Consider the following 20,718-nt stretch of genomic DNA (forward strand, 5'->3'; position numbering starts at 1 on the left):
ACGCAACCCAATGCAATAATTTGCAACTTTTTGAGGAATATTTGTATAGACAACTAGTTTTTGGCATTATCTTCAAATCCTTTTTGATGGTATGGTCATGTGAAGGACAAATAAACACACCAGTCCCTCCCTCCCTCTAGCCACCCATGATTGGCACTAGTTCTGTGTTCTAGGACGGAACACTCCACCAAATGCAGGTAAAGCTTTCACAACTGTATGTCAAGACACCAGTAAGCATGTTAGCAATCCTTTCTCAGGGCCAGCTGGGCTGTTTGTGTTGTTTGAAAGGTTTTTGCATGCCTTATAGTTGTTTTCTTGCCAGTTTTAGACCAAAACTCCTTACTGCTGCTTTAACGTAGGGAGGGCAGAGAGGGGCTAGTAGCCTTAATCAGTGGTTCACTGAAGAGGCAAAAGCTCTCCTGGTCTAAATAACACAAGTGGGGAAAAAAAAAACATTCTTCTAGAAGCTTTATTGATACTTGTTTACATTTCACAATGCATTCCACAGACAAATCTCAATTAGAGTTCATAACAACTGTATGAAGAATCATTCACAATTAATAACGTTACTTGCATAACAAACAATGCTTGAAGTTTCCAAGTTACATTATTCTGCAGCTTTAGATATTGGGTCCACAGATAGACAGCATATATAGTTATTGTAAATTAAAGTTCAATGTCTGTAAACGTGTTCCTTCTGAGTTTAACTAGGTAGCTGCGATGAGGTGAAACGATGGCTTAGTCGATGCACTTTTTCTCGCAAAAGGTCTAAAAGGTTTCTAGAGATACTCAAGCATGAAGTGGTATGGAGCAGCTTGGTGTGGCTAGAAAGACAAGAGCCACGGTCAAGACCTAGAAGCTTTGTGAACCTCTACAGTTAGTCTTGCAGGGTCAGACGTGACTTGTCACTTTAGGACGAAAGTATACGACTGGAGACAACATGCTTAAGTATTAGCAGTGGACTAAGTCCCAGACAATGCCACAGCTCACAGGCCTGCCCTCTGATGCCTGAACCCTCTATTAACTTGACAAGTGCATCACAGCATATCGCACAAAAAGGAGTTGGAATCACTGTTTCCACTTTGAGCTCAGCCATCACAAAGCATTGGGTAGGTTGGACACGTTTCAAACCCGGTTTGTCATTTAATCATTTCCACTCCAATTTTAGCTATATCTTTTGCATAACAGTCGTCTCCAGACATATACTATAATGCATGTCTGGCCTAGTCAGACCACTATACAGTCAATCAATAAAACAGTAAATTCACAATATCACTAAACCATACCAAAAAGTAATATATGGACAGATGCTCAGTTTTTGCCATCATGGTACCGCTTCAACACTTCCTCTTTAAAAAAGATGAAAAAAAAAAAAGTAATACTTTTCTAAATGGTGAAAGACACTACAAAAAGAGAGAGAAATGAACCAGCTCACACACATGACCAGGACAGTTTAAAGTGAAATATAACCCTTTTCAATGAGCAAAGACTTCCTCGATTTCATCAGACCAGTGTATTGTTTATTTTATCATTTTTTTTCTTCTTCTGATAAATAAGGAATTTAATGTCATTTCATATACAAATGGCTACACTGATGAGCTAGTGATAAAAACAAACAAGTGAATCCTGGCTTTTATTTTCCACAGGGCATTAGGAATTTCTTTGCAGTGGAAAACACTTGAGAGAACAGTGATGAGGAGGGCTTCAGATCCCCCTTGCACTCCAACAGACCCCCACACAATCTCAGAGCAGCTGACGTCAGCTCTCCGAACTTCACTCCGCCTTCTTCTTCAGACCAGGCACTTTCGCCTGGACCCTGGATTAGCAGAAACCACAAGGTCACATCAGTACACTCACAACATATGTCTTCTGCACATGGAAGAACATGGAAGGTATATACCATCAGTACTTGAGCTCCCTCAGTATTGGCAGCTCTCTTAAATGAGCAACATGAGATTAGCTCCAACTACGTGTGTAAATCACGTGCCAAACTATTACAACATCAGTGCATACATAAGATATGCCTTCAGCAACGAGAATATCAATATGTGAGCTCCTTCGGCACCCATGTGCGCTCTTAAATCAGCAACATGAGTATAGCTCCAACTTCTCGTGTGAACCAGGACCTAAACAAATATGGCATACATACAATGCTTTTGACAGGGGGATCATGTGGATTTCAATATGGCGACAAAAACAGGCATACTTACTTCGCAACAATGTCTTTAATCTGGTTGTTAACCAGGGCCAAGTAATGATCAATTTGTGTCTGAAGAAACAGAATCAAGAAACATTACCACAATGAAAAAACAAGCACAAAGGTGCCCAGAAACGCAGGCCCACATTGGTCCACGGCAAAAGGTAATAAAACCTAATAACCAAGGGCCTAAAAGGCAAAACTGTACATCCTTTTTGGCTTACCTGGTGCTTTTCATAGACAAGTGGACAACCGAATGCTGAAACCAGACCTGAAAGAAAACAGTTAAGGAAATAAGTCAGTATCATCCCATTTACATGGAATTGCTCACAGGCACGTTCAAAATAAACAGTCAAAATATTAGCTTCACTTGAGGCAAACTATGAATTACATTGTGTTACTGGCACCGGTAGCATTGGGAATTTCCGGTAAAAATAGGTCCTCTGTGAAATGTTTAAAACAGCAGGCCTTTTAAGGACAGCTACCACAGTAAAATGCAGTTACTAGAAGCTTCTTACCGAGGATGAGCAGGGTAAGTCCATTGAACAAGGCACCAATGTAGGTCAGGATCCACATGAACACAGCAAACTAAAAAGAAAAAAAAAAATTATTACTCTGCATTGTTTTTAGTTACACGTGCATCACAAGTTGAACCACTGAAAATAATAACCCACACAGTATTCCTTACAAGATCAGCCAATGCTTACACAGCTTTCTACAGGGGCTTCTGCCATTGGCTCTTCTATTCCTATCAAAGGGTGCTTTGGTCTGTTGCCAGACCCTTGCCTACTGCTTGCAGTAGCCCAATTCGGAGACAGTGTGGGGCTCTGTACTGGAGGTGTTGACAGGTATGTGACCAGTACGCAACCTCAACAGCTGCGCCTTTCTATAAGGCCAAGCCCCCCCCTCACGTCTGCTTGCTCTTCCCTCTCCTTTACATTACAGGCAAAGTAGCTACATCCAGAAAAGAAAACTATGCTAAGGACACTTTTAAGAGGTCTAAAGTCAGAAACAAACATGGATTTATCGTGTAATATTACAACTCACTTTTCTAGGCCAAAAAAAAACCCCACCTCTTCTTTGTCTATTCACTGTACGACCACAAACAGTTTAAAAAAAAAAATGCACTCAATTCCAGACTCACCGTGGTCAACCACAGGGAGACATATTGTGCCACAAAGGCCTCACCTTAAGGGAATCCACCAGATCTTCAACCAGGAAGAGTCGTCGCAGTTCAATGAGGCCGGAGTTCATGCGGCCCAGTGCCAGGTCGCTGTACTTCTGAACCGCCTCATCAGACAATGCCACGTCTTTATCCAGGTACAGTCTGTGCAACAAACACAGGGCTTTCAGGGGATTATATGTGCAAAGCCCTATGATAGCAACATGTCAATCCCTGCTTTTTCTCACAAATAATTATTATCTTAATGTCAATAAGCACCAACTCGTATTTGGAGTTTGTGGGGTTTTTTGTACTATAAATACTAAACCATAAACCTGCATTTATGCCATAATCAGCTGGATTTAAATGCTTTAAAGGCAAATTAAAAACTGCATTTAGGGGATTTGTAGAGACTTCAATAAAACAGGTTATGCGTCCTCTCTGCAGTGACTGGATTAGGTTAACTTACTTACACAATCTTTGATCAAATAATAGAAGGGCTGTTCTGTTGACATACAGATTTTTTTATTTTATTTTTATCTGATTCACCGGGAAAACTCCTTTAAGAGGCACTAAACAGCTTAGTCATGACTAAGCACCAATCACTTTCCCTCCTGGCTAAACCCAGCTAATTTGATCTTAATGACCAGTCAGCTAGAAGTCAAGCAGGGCTGCCAGGAAAAAGGATAAGCCATCAGGCTAGCTTGGTCTACAGTGTTTAGAACACACACCACCACCACCACTAACAACAATGCTCATCAAAGCCATAGAAAAGACATGAGAAAAATCAGAGCATGAATGTCTACATGCTGCTGCTGCAAACGAAGTGAAGGGGGGAAGCCACTTACTTGAATGGGTGACCCTCGTCAGATTTCTGGATGGCCTGGAGAATGCCCTTGTATATCCTGAAGGTGATGGTGACAGAGAGGAGGGCAAGAGCCACGTAGGAGAGCACGCTGATGATGCTGCACATGGTCAGGGAGAACAGAAGCAGTAGGTTTGCCCCAAACACCGCGCCGGTAGTCTTGACATCGCGCCAGTACAGGAGGTCTACCACTGCAGGGCAGGGGGAAAGAAGGAGGGTCAGTCAGATGGGCATGACAAGGCACAACACGGGGCCTCTGCACCAAGGAGTCAGACTGAAGGGAAGAGGGCTGTACTGTGTGCCCTTAAGAATTATGGCATCAAAATGACATTTATGCACAAAACAGAAATAGAGTCTGACAACTAGGGTTGTGGTGATGGAATGAATGTAATTGAAAAAAATAAATGTAAGCAGGGAAAGAGAAAGATTTAATGAAATTGACAATTCTAGCATGGCAAAATGGGAGGACTGCAACAGGAAGAAAAACAAAATCAGTTTACAATTGTAAAATAATTTTAAAACACTTTCTACCGATATCATTTTCCAGACCAGGTCAAAATAGTTTTGGCTAAAATGATAAATATGAAAAAAAAAAAAAAAAGACATTATGAATTTCTGTCTCTTAAGGCTTACTCATGACAAACTATGTAAAGAACTCAAGTCCTAGAGGACTGCAGTCAAATAAGACAAATGCCACAGCTAAGGTTTGAAATGTATAAATATGCACAGTCAGCTAAACTGGTGTTGTCTGGGCCTTGCTGACACACAAATGTATGTGCCGTAGGGGGAGTCAATCTACACAGCCCTACAATAAAACTAAAGTTAGTAGATCATTTGAGTTCAATCAAGATAATTTTTTTTACGTTTCAAACCCCAATCAAGAACTTGTCCTACGTGTGATTCCACCAGTAGTAGACCCTGACCATATCACTACAGCTCGAAACTTGTCACAACAGTCAAAGGTAATCCCTGGCGTCCCCGTCCGCTGACGCAGCCAAGACGGTGCTTGAATAGCACGCACTGAAGTGCATACTACCAGAATAGAACACAGAGCCCGGAGGGTTAATCCTCACAACACTCAAATTCAGCCTGTGCGGCCCTGTAAACTCAGACCCTCTTGCAAAGCGTACAACCCTTTCAGCAGCCTCTTAGCTACAGTTACTGTAAGCAAAGTGAAGCGAAGTGGGTTTGGTAATATAGAGAGTTAGGGGCACGAATACCCCATGTCCGAGTATCAGCAGCAATTCCAAACAGGTCAGTCTAGAATTAGATTTGAGAGATACTTTCCGACTGCTGAACCTAGGCGTGTTAAAATTATAGCGTGTTCAGAATTCCTGTCAGCACCAACTTTCTAGATTAATTCATACATTCATACAAGCATTTTCCTTTTTATCCATCTCACGACTATCAGCTAAGCAAAAACCTGTGTCACACCCAGTGTTACAAGAGTAACGTTAGTCGGCATGCCCCAGACATTTTCCCTGATACATTTGAGAATGAAATGCACTCATCGATTTGTTCTGTTCAATCGACTCAAGCCCATGACGCCTCTAACTAAGCATCACATTAAGCCACATTTCTCCATATATAGATAGCTAACATAAGAGCTAGCTACCACCTCGCAATCAATGCCTTTCGGTTGCAGTAGACTTTTGTCCCTCTACTATTCTGATTAATTTCGGCATTTGCATGCAATGAACCGGCTGAGGCTACTTCGTCATTCCAAACGTGGCTCTAGCTACATATGGTAAGCATGAACCATCATCTGAAAGATCTAAAAATAGCCCACACGTTATGAAGCGTACTGATCTCATCCAAATACGACATGTTCAAACTACAGTCCCCCAGCAAACATTTATCTTTATAATGACGTAAACGATACGACTAACAGTAAATATGGCAAACTAGGTACACAGTTGTCATCCCGTTTACTGGTCAGTCCGCCCATCATGTTAGCTAAACCCATGAAGCTAGACTGTAGACAGCTAACAGTGCTACATACAGACGGACGTTAATCGCACCACTAAATAAACATTGTGTTCATCATAATCGATCACCCAATTCCACACTATTTTAACAGAAAATAGAATAAAAAAACAACACCACTTCGAAGACACCCGAATTCTTCATCTTGTACAGATAAACTAGGGATAATAAGAGAACTAACCCCGTTTGGCATCCATCTTGCGCCTCCAAGCATGCACCAGCTCTCAATGCTGCTCAGCTAAGCAAGCAGAGAGGGAGGCACTTCCTGCTGGATCGCCTATGGTTCTGACTGTGCTAAGCCAACAGGCACGTTACGGTGATGCATATCGTTGGCCTGGGTGCTTTCTTGTTTACACGTTTTCCTATTACATACGCAAACTAAACTAATCATCAGCTAGTCATATAATGTGTAATGGAGGTATCTGTGATAACAATCTGCCTTAAAAAAAAAAAAGGGATTCATCAGGTATTTTCTTGCATAACAGCTTAAATTCATGTAAAAAGGTAGACTACATAATTGAATATTCAATTGTCACACTTTCAACCCAGAGGATAGAAAAATTCCAGACAGTCCCATCAGAGTTACATATCCCCCATCAAATCCTCCTTACAGAAGATCATTGTAAATACATCACAACAAGGACACCTGTCAGTTATCAAAAGCCAGGCTAAATATTACTGGATGAAACGGTATTCCTTGGTTCCAAAGACTACTTGCTGGATTTGAAAATGCTTAGTCACAGCAATGGGTCACAGATTTATTGAACAGAAACTAAAAGTTGTGCAGTCAAGTCAAGACAGGGTAGTTCCGCTTTGGCCAGGTCATACTGCTGAGGCAGCCTGATGTTACTGCGTTCTCGCAATGGTTCTCAAAGTTGCAAAAAGCATACCTGAAATGTACCTTCCTTAGAGGATCACAGAGCTTGCACACATTAATTCTTTCACAACACCTGACGGAGTATATCTGAAAGGCAAAATCTTTTACAGTTAAGTTATGGGATGCCTTCGTCATTCTCATGGAGCGCAGACTCTATCGGATGTTGATGACTGACCCTTCACACAATGCCCTCTCTGTTACAATGTGGTAGTTGTGACACTACCAAATGTTGTAATAGGCAACTCCCTCACAATTTATGATGAGCAGAAGGTTCAGTAGGGTAAACCATGTTAATCTAAGCAAAGTGGTTCATAGCCACAGTCTATAAAGTACACTCACGTGTTACAAACTGACAGCTGGCCTCGACTAAAGTTTAGAGCGTCAATGTCAGGTCAGATAGTGACTGTATGGGCTACCCTAGCCTACCAAGGAGTCATTTTTAAGCACCATCACAAGGGATATCATCACTGCTTCATCAGTTCACCTACAGCTACTTCATCACTGCTTCATCAGTTCACCTACAAATTCAGAAGAAAGAAAATCACACAGTCACATATGACTGCACTAGAGCACCTTTGTACAGACTTCCATAACCAAGCCAATGCTGAATGAGGTCCAAAGGTTTCCCTGCCAGGCAGAAGCAGTTCACAGTACTAACAGCAAGAAAATCTTTTACAGCTAATCTATATACCGACTACAAAATCTACACATCAATTACATACCCCACAATCACACTTGATCGATTAAACTATCAAATCAAGCTATTCCAAGATCTTTCCAAAAACACATCAGCCTCACACTATTAAAAACATCAGCCAAGCTTCAGATTCTCATAATTAGTACCGTAGAGACAAAGGCTAATATGACTGTACCCTTCTCTTTCCAGTTAGGTCCGGGCTGGCTGTCCGTATTCTCCATGTTTTCACTCTGGAAAGCAGACCCGCAGGGATCAGTTGGGCATTCCAAGCAACGTGTGGAGCGCTTGGCTGCAGCAGCGGGTGGGGCACGGAGGACAAGGTGGTGAAGGAGGAGGGAATGAAGGCTACCCCAAGAGAGTCGATTGCAGCGCTCGCACCCTCCCTCTTGCTCTCTCGCTCCCCCTCCCTCCCTCCCTCTCTTTCTCTCTCAGGCTGCAGGGCTGAGGTCAGCTGACTGTCTGCTGGCTCTGTGAGCGACTAACGCACTGACGCAGCGACTATAAACTTCCCCACTGCCAACCTCTCCCTCTACCCCACACACACACACACACCCATCTCGCTCTGTATCTCTACCCTGCTATCCTTTTCACTTTCTCCCTCTCAATTACACACACACACACACACACACACACACACAGTACAGACCTCCCCATTGTCACCCTCTTCTTCATCCTCACGATCCCCACAAACATAGAATGGCATATTTTTAGTTTTTTTATTGAGTGGTACAAACTGATCTATTTAGAATGGAGAATAAGCAAATGTTCGGGTTGTTGGATTTCTTTTCCCTGATGGCATTCATATACTATGGAACACATCTTATTTGAATAGCTTATACGATAGCTTGTGTAACTAACTCCTTCATCAAAGATTATACCATACCTCCCATCACCAGTCTAATGGCAGTTCCTTTTTTTCATTTAAACTTCACCACAAGGCACCACATTTAGACAAAGTCAGCAGAGCTTTCCCCAATGCAGGGGGGAGTACTGGACCACTAGAGGCATTTCCAGTAAATGTGCTAGTCAGCATCTAATCTTAAACCACATGAATTGAATCGGAGTTTCAAGAAATTCGGACTAAACTCCCACCACACAGCGAAGTCAGTCTTACATTTAGTCATTTAGCAGACGCTTTTATCCAAAGCGACGTACAAGGGAGAGAACAATACTTAGTCACAGGATTGGTGCAATTTAAAATAAATTACAGTACAAGGTTCACATTTTGGGGATGGGCTGAAATGAGATAGCTAGTATTCAGGCTGAAATGACCAGTATTGCCAAAGATGCGGAGCCTCTATGACAAACAATGCAGCCGACCACATATCGCCAGTCAGATAACCAATCAGCAATATTGCCCTATCAGTCAAATGTCGCAATGCAGGTCAGAACATTCCTTACATTCTAGCTGGCCATCAGATTAGGGTCCCCCACAGGGAGTCATTTCCACACCCAACTGAAGAATCCTCAACATTATATGTGGTATATATTAGCCTACAACTGATAATGAATACAATAAATGAAAATTATAAACTGTTCTGTACAAGACAATGAAAATGTCTCAGATAGGTCAGTGAAAAAACCTGCACAAGAAATGAGGGAGAAACAAGATCTTTTACCATAAACTTACCATATTTAAAAAAAGATATACCAAAATGTGTTAGGGGAATGAAATTATAACTACAAAATAAGAGACGACGACGATGATAATGAGGAAAAAGATACTATTTAAGTTAGTGTCATGCATATGCACACACACACACACACTGACCACATGCTCACACAAATTCAGTTCCACAGTTAATGAGTGCATAGTGATGCTGGTTACATGCATAAACATAAAGCAGAAAATGTGAAGAACAGAATGGAACCAAGATGGGGGGGGGGGGGGGGGGGGGGGTGAACTGATTCTTCTGGGGAGATGAAATGCTTTACACAGGTCCATGGAGTTACCTGCTGAAGCGCTCAGGTTTGGCATCTTCACACTGGTCCTCTCAGCAGTCTTCGGTGCTGTGCCTGTGTAAGACTGAGAGGGAGGGGCTTGAAAAAGGGACTCCTGGACATCAGATAGTTCAAGGCCAGCCTTGCTCCTCTGAGGAGAAGACTTGTCAGTGAGAAGAAGGTAGGAGCTTTGAACGGCTGACATTTCCTGGGAGGTAGAGGATACCCCAGTCATAAGATCTTCTTGCTCAAAATGTGAGGCAGGTTCTTCATCCACGGTGAACTCTGAGGTCTTTGAGAACTTTGTGGAATCCAGCGTCTCCAAAAACTCATCAATTGCACCTCGGGGTGGCCTCTCAACAAACTCAAACTCTTCAGAGGAGACCTCCTGCTCAGACACTTCTTCTGCTTCTTCTGCTGCCTCTGCTTCCTCAACTACCTCCTCATCCTCGGGCATCACCTCGTCGCTCTCTACCTGGAAGCTTGCTGGGTTTTTTGCCATCGCCTCCAAAACTGGGGACAGAGAATCAGCTGAGGGACTTTCAGAGTCTGAATCTTCCTGAGCTTTCGCACTTGGAAAGTTTAGACGCTCAAACTTGTCTGCCACCTTAGAAGTGTCCTGGCTAGATGGGTTCCAATCTTTATGCTCATACTGTGGGGGTTCGACATTATGGGAGTCCTTGGCCTCCTTGACGAGGTCAAAGGCACCAAAGCTCTGCTCAGTGACCATTTCTTCATCCTCCATATTAACAGTTGCAGCTAGTTTGGCTTCGGTTTCGTCAGCCATTTCCTTCAAGAGCAAGATCTTGGAGTCAAAAGCAAAAGGATTGTTGGCAGACAGAGAGATGGGGATGTTTGGTGATTCAGTCCCTCGTCTGTGAACCGGGCTAGTGTCTGGACTTCCTTCAGAGGAGCCGGAGTCAATCTTTTCTGGGTTAAGCGGTGAGGACTTCAAAATGTCTGGGAGAACAGGTGGTAAGTCAGGCTCTTCATCCTCTGCAGTGACTGGTGAAAACTGTAGCGAGGAACTGAAAGGTTGCATTGTGGGCTCAGGTGCCACTGGAAACGAATCATAGGTTTTCCCTGGATTCTGAAATGGAGAGCTATCTTGCATTTCTCCGTCATGCGCATACTGAACTAAATCAGGTGTAGGACTCTCAGACATTTGGGCTGCTCTACCTCCAACTGGGTCATCTTCAAAATGAGAGAGCCCAGCGCTCATACTATCTGCCAGGCTAATGCCTTGGAATGGGTTTTTCTGCATTTCATACTGAAGGTCATCATCCGATCCTCCCAGCAGGTCATGCTCGTACCCGGAGCGTCCAGATGTCATATCCTTGGTGTCTGAATCCATTGAACTCTTGGTACTATCCTGTGAAGCTAGTAATGGAGAACTCCAGTGCTCTGTTGGAGTAGAGGCATTTAACACATATAGATCAAATATAGTGGATCGGACAGGGATAGGGGGAATGTAGAGGATCCACTGCAGGTGCGAAGGGTCAGTATTAATTTCAGGTCTCCTGATTTGTTGATCATATTGCTCTAATATACTAAAGGTTATCAGATGAAAAATGTAAAAGCCGTAGCAACTTGGCCCTAACTACGAAGATCTAAACGCATCGCATATATTTGGAGTTGTCAGATTATGATGACAGTCGCTTCAAACTCAGTATAGTAATCTACCTGGAGTATACTTGGTAAATATTAGCAGTACAAAAATCAGACCTCTATTTTGAGAGTGATAACAGTTAGTGAAGGTAAGAGCAGAAGTGGATAAAAAAAAACAGAAATAGCACTCTGTCTTAAGTGTGTCAAGACTCAAATGCATTTGGCACCATGCCTCCATTTACACTCTATGGCGAAACAAGTGATTCCCCTCAGAGTTGGTTAAACAGTTCTGACAGACCATTCTTTCACTCGGTCACAATATCAGCTCATCTGGAAATCTGACAGAGCCTTACGCTACTACTGAACTGGGCCGGGTTTCCCAAAGGCAGAGTAGTCATAGACAGCTAAGAGATTCTCAACAGGGACTTCTCACTGGGGTCACGGGCAGGATGTACAGGGAAATTACAACTAACAATACATTTATCAATGTTCTAAAGGTATGTTCCCATCCTTTTATTGTTGTCAATCAGCTTTTAGCTTTTAAAAAATAAACTATTTTAATATCAATATTTTAGTATAGGGTTACACTATGGACAAATAATTGGCAAAGTTACAAAATTAGATATTGACAGTGTCATTACTGATTTCATTTGTCTAAGCTCATCTTTTTCCCTATTTTTCTTTTTTCTGGGGGGGGGGGGGGGGGGGGGCAAAACCTGTGGTATGTCAAAATCAGCCATTGGCCTATATTTATTTATTTATTTCCTAATTATCCTCCTTGCCCTCTTCCTCAAATTCCTTCTCCCAAGGATACCCAAAAGCACTCTTGTTCATGCCACTCACTTTAGGACACTTGCAAGTGGCAAAGAGCAGGCTTATGCAACAAACAAATCTGAATAGAGTGTAAAATTATAATTTTTTTAAATCATTAGCTTTATTTGTGTGTGTCGCCTGCTCAGAGATGGTTTATACTCGAGTTAGACAAGCAGATGTAAAAGTTTATTCGCCTTTAAGTCAAATAGTATGTAGGTCTGATCAAGTTCAAAAGGCAGTTGTGACATCACCAAATTAGGTGACAAGTTGTAGCACTGCTTACATGGACAACGTATGTTAAATACTACTTAAGAGCAGGGCGCGCTTGTTCGTTAAACGTGCTTGTTCGGAAAACAGGTAACGTTCGGAGAATTGCTCGTTCATAACACTCAGAACCGCAAAGATTCAGCGCTATAGGGAAACCCGGCCCTGTATACAGACTTGCCACAGATACTGTGTTGTAAAAGTTTTCAAAATGCAAGACGGAAATTCACGTTTTTCAGTAACAAGAAATCATGCATAACCGATTCAAATGCAATGGTTAGAGCCACAAAGATTATCGAAGGACTAACAAAACAACATATCAAAGAGAAAAGTGAAAGTTAGAAGAAGATCAGTCAGTAAGCAGAGAGAACTTGCCTCCAGAGAATTGCATCAGAGGGTGAGGTGGAGCAGAGGTGGGAGGAGCAGGTTCATCTGAAAAGACAGACAACATTGACGGCAGCAAGAGAGACCATCGTCAGAAAAACAACAGCGTAGAAAGAGGTAGGAAGAGTAGGAAATACAACAAAAAAAGGATTTGAGCATTACAATCCTCCACTGTGTAACTGAGCAACAGCAGATAGAATGGGGGTGGGAGCCCTTGATGATATATATAGGTGTTGGTGCTCAGTATGGACAAAGTTCACACAAGCAAGTTGATTAAGATAAGAAAATGTCATGGTAAACTGAGTTTCAGAGCAGGGGTGGTAACTAGGGATGGGCATTCGATTAAATTGTCTTAATCGATCGTCGGGAGAATTAACGATCGATTTTCGATTAATCATTAATATTTTTATATTAAAATTCACTATTTATATGCTATATTAAAATGCAGTGAAAATAGAAAAAACACAGCGTGTTTCCTCATTGAGATCTTTATTACCAGATGAACAACTCTCGTGGCAGTTAAACTTACAAGATGGACAACTCTTGTGGCAGTTAAACGGGATCCGTTCAATGGTTACACTTGAAAATATGCGCTGCTGTACGCTTAAGCAGCGGAGCCGACAGCTAGAAGCCGGTGCTCATAAACACAACTGACCTTCGTTTTTTTTTTCTCTCTAACTAATTAATCTCACATTTTGAAATTCATTCATCTAGATTCATCGTGATTTAAAAGTTTGTTTTCTTCTAAAGACTAAATCTTATAAATTAACGAGTAATCACTTCAGACAGCGTGTATTTTAGACACTGTTGTTTAATTGTATTTTTTTCGTGCTCTCTCGCCATCAGCCAAGGAATGTATGCGAGACACAATGGTGCCCCTCGACGGTAAATCGTAAGAATTGTCCCCTGAAGCAATTCGAATCACCTCAGTCAGCCCACCGTCTTCAACTATGTTGATGGGCCGACAGTCACCGGCAACCTAAACTGCTACAGCGTTGGTAACCTTTTCACGGACTGGTCTAGTTCATTTCCTAGAGAAGTCGTGGAGTGTGGGTTGGCGACCATCTAACCTGGGACTGCTTTCTGTCGGGTGCTTTGCATTAAGGTGTTAACTTAAACACGAGCTGCTTCTGTGATAGCTACATTCAGCTTGACAAATGCTACATACAACTTTAGTTTTGTCGATTGTTCTGTCATTTTGCCTCTTAAACAGAAACTTTCCGCCCAACAATCCCTCAGCTCTCTCCATCTTCAACTACCGTCTCGGTCTCTTCTATCTGTGCCATGGGTCAACGCGCACCGGAAGTAAACAAAGTTGCGTTAACTGCGTTCAAATATTTGATTGCATTAATCTCCGCCACAATAATCTCATAGAATAACGCGTTAACTTTGACAGCCCTAAAATAAATAAATTACACGCACACTACGCAGGAGAACATGTTTTAATCGACGAAAAAATAATTTCATCGAGGAAATTCTTAATGATCAATTAATCGATCGTCGATGAATTATGCCCATCCCTAGTGGTAACAGTAAATCAACCACCAAGCATATGTCCAATTTAAGTTCATTAGCCACCACATTTATTTTCATTAGTTAATGCGTCATTTCAATTCATTCAACACTTAAGACTATGTCATTTGAATTAGGCTGTGTTTGATGCTCGTCCAACTCCATATCATCACCTACAGATATGGCAAGAGAGTAAATGGGGTAATCTAATGTAATGCTCATTTCTCTAAATAAGTGACTCTGGTGATCCCAACTAATGGGAAACACACTTAATGAAAAAAGCAAGACAATAAACATCTTGAACAAGAAACAAGTTTAAAAACTAAAATCAAAAACCTCAGCAAAGTCAGAATATTTTATTGGGTGACTAATGACCATACTGCTCACATAAGAAAGGTCTACCAACATGGCAAGAATGGTAAGAAATGGCTGTTACAGCTGCCTAGGATAAACACACACTATCTGTGAAGCTATGGAGGATATGAAGATGTGGAATAGGTCTATATAGAATAATCTCCCAAATCGGATTTGTTTCAATCTGAAAACCAAAGTACTGCTTCCTGCTGGGTTGTGAGACATATTTTGGTCAGAGTCCAAATAAATGAGAGCCTTTGAGCCAACATGTAGGCTATTACGCCACCCCACTGGCGAAAGAGAGAATAGACACAGAAAGGCAACATAGAGGCCATGTGTATAAGAGCAGTGCAACATTTTCTAAGTTATTAGCAATCACTCTTCTACATTCTATTCTTTTCAGGCCATTATCCGGTCATGCTGCCATAATAAATGTAGGATTCATATCGTTACAACTGGCAGTCATTTTTATTTCCACCGGTAAAACCTACAGCAGTAGGCCACAAACCAATAGTTTTATTTGGGCCATAATCTCCTCATGTGGCTCCATTGACCACACCCTCTCAATCTGCTGCCTACAGACTACACCTTGGCCTAGGAGGTTAGCCCCATCTCAGACAGCCTTCAAAGCACTTGCATTGTTAGTCAAAGTCTGTCAGATGCACTTGTCATCAACCCCGCCCTAAATAAGACATCGTGATTTCCCCTCATATAAAGTTATTAATGGAATATGAACTGCCATCTCCGTTATTATACTTACCTAAAACCGTTACATTTATATAACACATCAATGAAACACACATAATCTAAAATTTCACCACCCATTTCAATTGAGCTAAGACTAAAACAACATGACTAGCTAATTCAGCAGTTGTGGTTAACATTACAAACAAAAATTCGGTGTTACTGAAGGCAATCGGCTAGATTAAATCCAGTATTGGAGTTGAGGCATACTAAACAACAATATGGGTATTTAAATAGTATGTTACAATTTCTATCCAAAGTTGGGATGTAATGTTGTCTTTCACTTTAACACACGAAATGTCTTTGTTTCAGCATCGAATAGCTAACTTGGCTAGCTTGCTAGCACCAGACCTTAGACATCAAGCTTTGTTGGAGACGTAAATACAACGTTGAGCATTTAACACATCGCACGCACAAAATGTGAAATTGTGCTTTTTATGACCTCATTAAAGTTTGTATAGTTGTGGACACTGTAACGTTCGCTCCCTGAGATGACTGTATTCACATTTTAGCACAGCTAAGCACTCGTGCTACGCCTAAGCTTTACTATGGCGATTTCATCCGCACATTGACGCCTCCTGATGTTGGCAAATTAAAACAGGTGGGCCGCATCATCATTTTCATGCCTTGAAGCTCAGGACAAGTCATCATCAGCATCAACGACTGAATAATAAACACAAAACTGATACTTCCTAAATCAATTCAGGGGAAAACGGCCTAAATGTTTAGATTATATACAACAAAATGTACCTAACCCACGTTTGCGGCAGGGGATAGGCTTGCCATGACATCTACCTAGCCCAGCCAGGATAGTGCTATGCTAGCAAGCTAAGTGGCAATTGTCCATAAATATTTGCTGCCAATTAAAAATTGAATTACGGTCATCAGATCATGTCACCTTAAATAAAATTGCCACAATACAACAAACTGTCAAAACAGTACATAGGTGTGGCAACATTTGTTTGTGAAATAGAGAAAAATTATGTTATCATATTAACATTAGCTAACATCAGAGGCATCATCTTCGGTCATAAAGAAGTGATTAACAAAAATAACAGTCAACCACATAGCAATACTATTTTGGAGTACTTACAGGATGGTGCTACTGTGGGTGCAGGTAACGCCTCTTCCACTGGTGCTGCCACTTTAGGGGGTTCTACAACAATGGGTTCTTCGACTGGAGCTGCTACCTTAGGTGGTTCCTGCACAACAATAGGTTCTTCGACCGGAGCTTCCACTTTAGGTTCAATGACAGGTTCTTCGACCACGACTGGCTCTGGTGCAGACACTTCAGAGGGTGCGGATACTACAACTGGTTCATCGACAAGCACTGCCTCTTCTGGTACTGGCACCGGTGCAGGCGTTTCCACTTTAGAAGGCTCTGATACAATGATAGGTTCAGCAACAGCCTCTGGGACTACAACCTCTGGCGTAGGTTTTTCCTCTACTTTAGGGACGGGTTCAACAATATCTTCAAGTGGTTTTTCGGCAGCAATATCCTCCGTATGTGCTGGTGCAGTTGGGGCTGCTTCTACAGTCACCGCCTCCTTTGTCAGTTGCTCCGTGGCATCCTCTGAAGTGCTCGTCACTGACTCTGGCGCCGGCGCCTTCGGCGCTGTTTGTGGAGGCTCTTCGGGTGCTGAAGGGGGAGAGGAGAATTCCGTAGTCTCTATCGGTGGTTCCTGTGGCCGAGGTGGAGTATCTTTAGGCTTCTCAGTATCACCATGCGCTTCCCCACCAATGTCTGAAACTTCATTCGCGACAACTTTTGCCTCTGCCTCGTTGCCGGGTTCTTTCACGTCCCCCATTATCTCACTCGTCTGAACTTTTAGTTCTTCGTTGGGGGTTGTTGAGGAAACTTGTTCAGTGTCTGCCATCTTTAAAACGTAGAAGTGACTGCCCCAGTGCTGAGTAGATGGCTACGGCTCCTAATCCCAAAGAGCAGGACAACTGACTTCTCTTTTTGTAGGTCTGCTCAGTGTTATAATCCCAACAAAAAGAGAAGTGCGCCACGAGCACCTTCCACCACGGAGCAGCTGTAAGCTAGCCGCTCAGGAATTGAGTTCGAAGCTAATACTGCAGAATATTGAAATACAAGCAAGAATTGAACAACCAATTACTGGCCAATAACACTGAGTGATACCATCTGTGACCAATAAGTTTATGGGAAGGGTGACTTGTCACCACCCAGGTTAGAGGGGAGGGGGGGTTAGCAAACCCCGTCCCCTCCCATTTCTCAAACCCTGGTATCTGAAGTGAATATTGGTGAGTGTGAAGTGGGAGAAAGTATGGCATAACATTATGTAGCATGAGGCGAAGTTCATTTGGCAGACAGCTCCTGTTACATAATGTGCAGTCTTTGTACTGGTCATTCAGAGTGACAGAATACAGAAAGTGTGTATGTCAATCATTAATTCATCTTATCTTTACATTACTTAAAAGCATCAGGGTTTTTTACTGTTAGATATCTGCAGGAGTTATATTCAAATACAGATAGATATCCCAGCACATGGGGATATATCAAATACAGATAGATATCCCAGCATAGGTTTTGCTTGAAGCAGATAAACCTCCTATCAAATACATTTACCTCCCATGCTCATTGCCATGGTCTGTCATGTGGTCGCCATAGAGCTGCATGCTATACATAGACCCCTCTAAAAATACATGTAAATGTATCTGCCTTACATGTACCATTGGTGCTTCAAAGGTCATATGTTTGTGAAAAATGTGAATATGTCAGATAATCCTTCGCTTTTATGGAAATTACAGGCATTGTATCGAACGGTGTAAATTGTTTGCTCATATTTTGTCCCAAATTGTTTTACACTTGAAATACCTTCAAACTAATATCAAGATATTTGGTGAAACTAGTGAGTCGTAATTCATTTTTTGGTCTCTAAATTACACACATACTATTGCATTTCAAACACCAGTTAAAAACAATTTACCTTTTTTCACTGTTCCACACACATGGTCCATATGTATATGGCTGACATTGCAATGTGCTTAGACTGGCAATCTCTTGTCCCCTGGCGGTTGGGTTACTACGACATGTGTGCTCCAGTTACAGTCACATCTTACACAAAATCTCATGCAAATACTGCTCCTGGTACAGAGAATGCTCTACACTTTTTGGACAGACACCAGCAACCAATATATGGTATCAGTTATTGATAAACAGAAAGCAACAAAAGGAACAGCATTCTCATACTCATGCTTCATGTCACAGAATTTTTTTTAAATAGGAATTTTCCTACATTGGTTATACTACTTTTAGCTCACCAGTTAGCCTATTTTATGGTTTATTTTCTCTTGGTATCAAGTGTTTTGAGAATCCTTTGGATAAGTATCCACAGGATTGTCTTTTATAGCTTTGGTTTATTTTCTCTTGGTATCAAGTGTTTTGAGAATCCTTTGGATAAGTATCCACAGGATTGTCTTTTATAGCTTTGGAAGCAGAACTTGTGTGTAGTTTCACACATAAAATACAAGCATGATCAACTGTAAGTATTAATTTTAAGGTGTTTGGTGTAAATGCAGCAGGTTCTACATAAACTGTAAGGTTTCATTCATAATAAGCAAAGCAACGTGTTCTTTTCGTGGTTCACTGTTCTCTACATACTTGGCTCTAACAATCATTGACACCGCTCTGAAATAGAGCCGCTATACTATCTCACAGTCAATAACCCTACACACCAGTATCTACTGACAAGGGCAGTGGCAAGAGTGGGAGTGGGTTAAAAGTAGAAGAAGTAGACGTAGAATAGCAGGTGGCGTCAGACTGAGAAAAACCAACAGGCATTAGAGAGAACTACTAAGAGTATAAGCAAAAGGAGAAGCATTAGAAAGTATCATTTCAATTATACTTCGTTAGATAGATAGATACTTATAAGAGTAGAACTATAAGCAAGTTCTCCATGGCAGATGGATTAATTAATTCTATAGATATCTATAAAAAGAGAGCAAAGCTACAGGAAGCATTATGGTGCTACAACATCTCAAAAGAAAGCTATATTCTTTGCGAGCTATAGGCTGTGGCTGACATAGCTGGTGACCGGAGGTCAATGATGGGAGTGTAAGTGCAGGTAGCACTGACCTGAATCTTCTCGTTGGCCGATTTACGGATACTGTTTTCAGCCCCGGCAGCTTTTTTGGTATGCAGTCTTGTCTCGGGAATGGGGCCTGCGAAAAGTGGGCTAAGATAAGCAGCCAGAAAAAGCTCTCCTTCATCTGCCAAAACTTTCCAGAGTGAAATGCAGGGCTTTTCAAGGGCCGGTCAAAGACAGAAGCAGCTCACACATTTGCACAGAGGTCGCTGATGAGGTTGTTCCACATGTATTGAAAACAATACAAGAGAGGCTTTTAAAGTGTTTTTATTACTGAATGATATATTACCAGCAAGATATGGGGTCTTTGTGAGGTGAACTCATCCCAAGAAACGTATTTGTTTTATACCAGATTTCAACATAGACATTTCAGTCTCGAATGCTCAAGTGTCAAACAGTTGGGCAAGAACCAGGGACAGAACACATGGAAGAGTTCACACATCATCATGTGAGCCAGACACTTTTAACATTAATGAAGCCGGACCTGCTCTCGTCTTTCCTGCCTGTTTATGTAACACCCATCAATTCAGTATATATATTTTTGACGCGTAAAGAGATAGGTAGACCCCCACTGAAGAGAAGGCTCCTGATTTAGAATACCAGGGAGCCGGGTTCTTCCTCCACTGCACAAGTCCCTTCACTCCTCAGCTAACAGCTGCCTGATCACAACCACACCCCCACCCCCGGTGCTTATCCTCCATGGCAACACTAGTAGAGACCCACAGGGCTGGGTCTTTATTGCTCAGTGACAGGAACAGTGATATAATACACCAGCAGTGGCAACAGAGGGTAGTGACCTAGTGCAGCCTGAATGATCACATGGATTGTGACTAGTGCCCTGTGAATTTAGAGGATGAGCACTGGTGCTTTGCTGTGAGTCAGCACAGCTGCCGCCTCTCTCTGGCCCATCATGCCACGTATCTGGAGCAGCCCACCCTGCCCAGCCCTGTCTTAACACAAAAAGCCATTGTCTGTTGAGGACCAAAATATGCTGTGATCAAAGGGAGATCAGCCATTTTATTCCCAGGCTGGTATTTGGATATATATAGCTACTTGTGACACTTTCCTGGTGTGAAAATATGCCCAGTCATTCAGACACAAATAATAACACGGTTCAGTTTGAATATGACCCACTGAGGCATATGGTGTAATAAAGTGCAATATGCTTGTGTGTTTCAAATCATATGTTAACGTATTTTTAAACA

The 20,718-nt window shown here is 42.0% G+C and overlaps 1 protein-coding gene across 5 annotated transcripts; it reads right to left on the reverse strand.

Moving 5' to 3' along the window:
* Positions 1-451: 451 nt before the first annotated feature.
* LOC105890919 (reticulon-4-like) lies at positions 452-19,593 on the reverse strand. Of its 5 annotated transcripts, XM_031578977.2 has the most exons (10): positions 19,504-19,593; positions 16,498-17,480; positions 12,786-12,842; positions 9,738-11,129; positions 4,208-4,415; positions 3,386-3,524; positions 2,716-2,785; positions 2,422-2,468; positions 2,211-2,269; positions 452-1,816 (listed from the first exon to the last, which is right to left on the reverse strand). In XM_031578977.2, exons 2-10 carry the CDS (start codon positions 17,279-17,281, stop codon positions 1,774-1,776), a joined length of 2,799 nt encoding a protein of 932 aa, XP_031434837.1. In that variant the 5' UTR covers positions 17,282-17,480; positions 19,504-19,593; the 3' UTR covers positions 452-1,773. The 5 variants fall into 5 exon arrangements, with proteins under 5 accessions (XP_031434837.1, XP_012672473.1, XP_012672474.1 ...); XM_012817019.2 differs by lacking the exons at positions 9,738-11,129; positions 19,504-19,593; XM_012817020.2 differs by lacking the exons at positions 9,738-11,129; positions 12,786-12,842; positions 19,504-19,593.
* Between the last annotated feature and the right edge of the window lie 1,125 nt (positions 19,594-20,718).

Source organism: Clupea harengus, chromosome 13 (assembly GCF_900700415.2).
Source record: "Clupea harengus chromosome 13, Ch_v2.0.2, whole genome shotgun sequence".
NCBI classification, from domain to species: Eukaryota; Metazoa; Chordata; class Actinopteri; order Clupeiformes; family Clupeidae; genus Clupea; species Clupea harengus.

What these genes read in the sequence shown, in the direction of transcription:
- LOC105890919 (XM_031578977.2), bottom strand. Translation starts at nt 17,281, where the DNA reads ATGGCAGACACTGAACAAGTTTCCTCAACAACCCCCAACGAAGAACTA. An exon ending in ACCCACAGTAGCACCATCCT is followed by an intron (nt 12,843 to 16,497) that starts GTAAGTACTCCA and finishes CTGTCTTTTCAG; the next exon opens with ATGAACCTGCTCCTCCCACC. An exon ending in TCTGATGCAATTCTCTGGAG is followed by an intron (nt 11,130 to 12,785) that starts GCAAGTTCTCTC and finishes CTACTCCAACAG; the next exon opens with AGCACTGGAGTTCTCCATTA.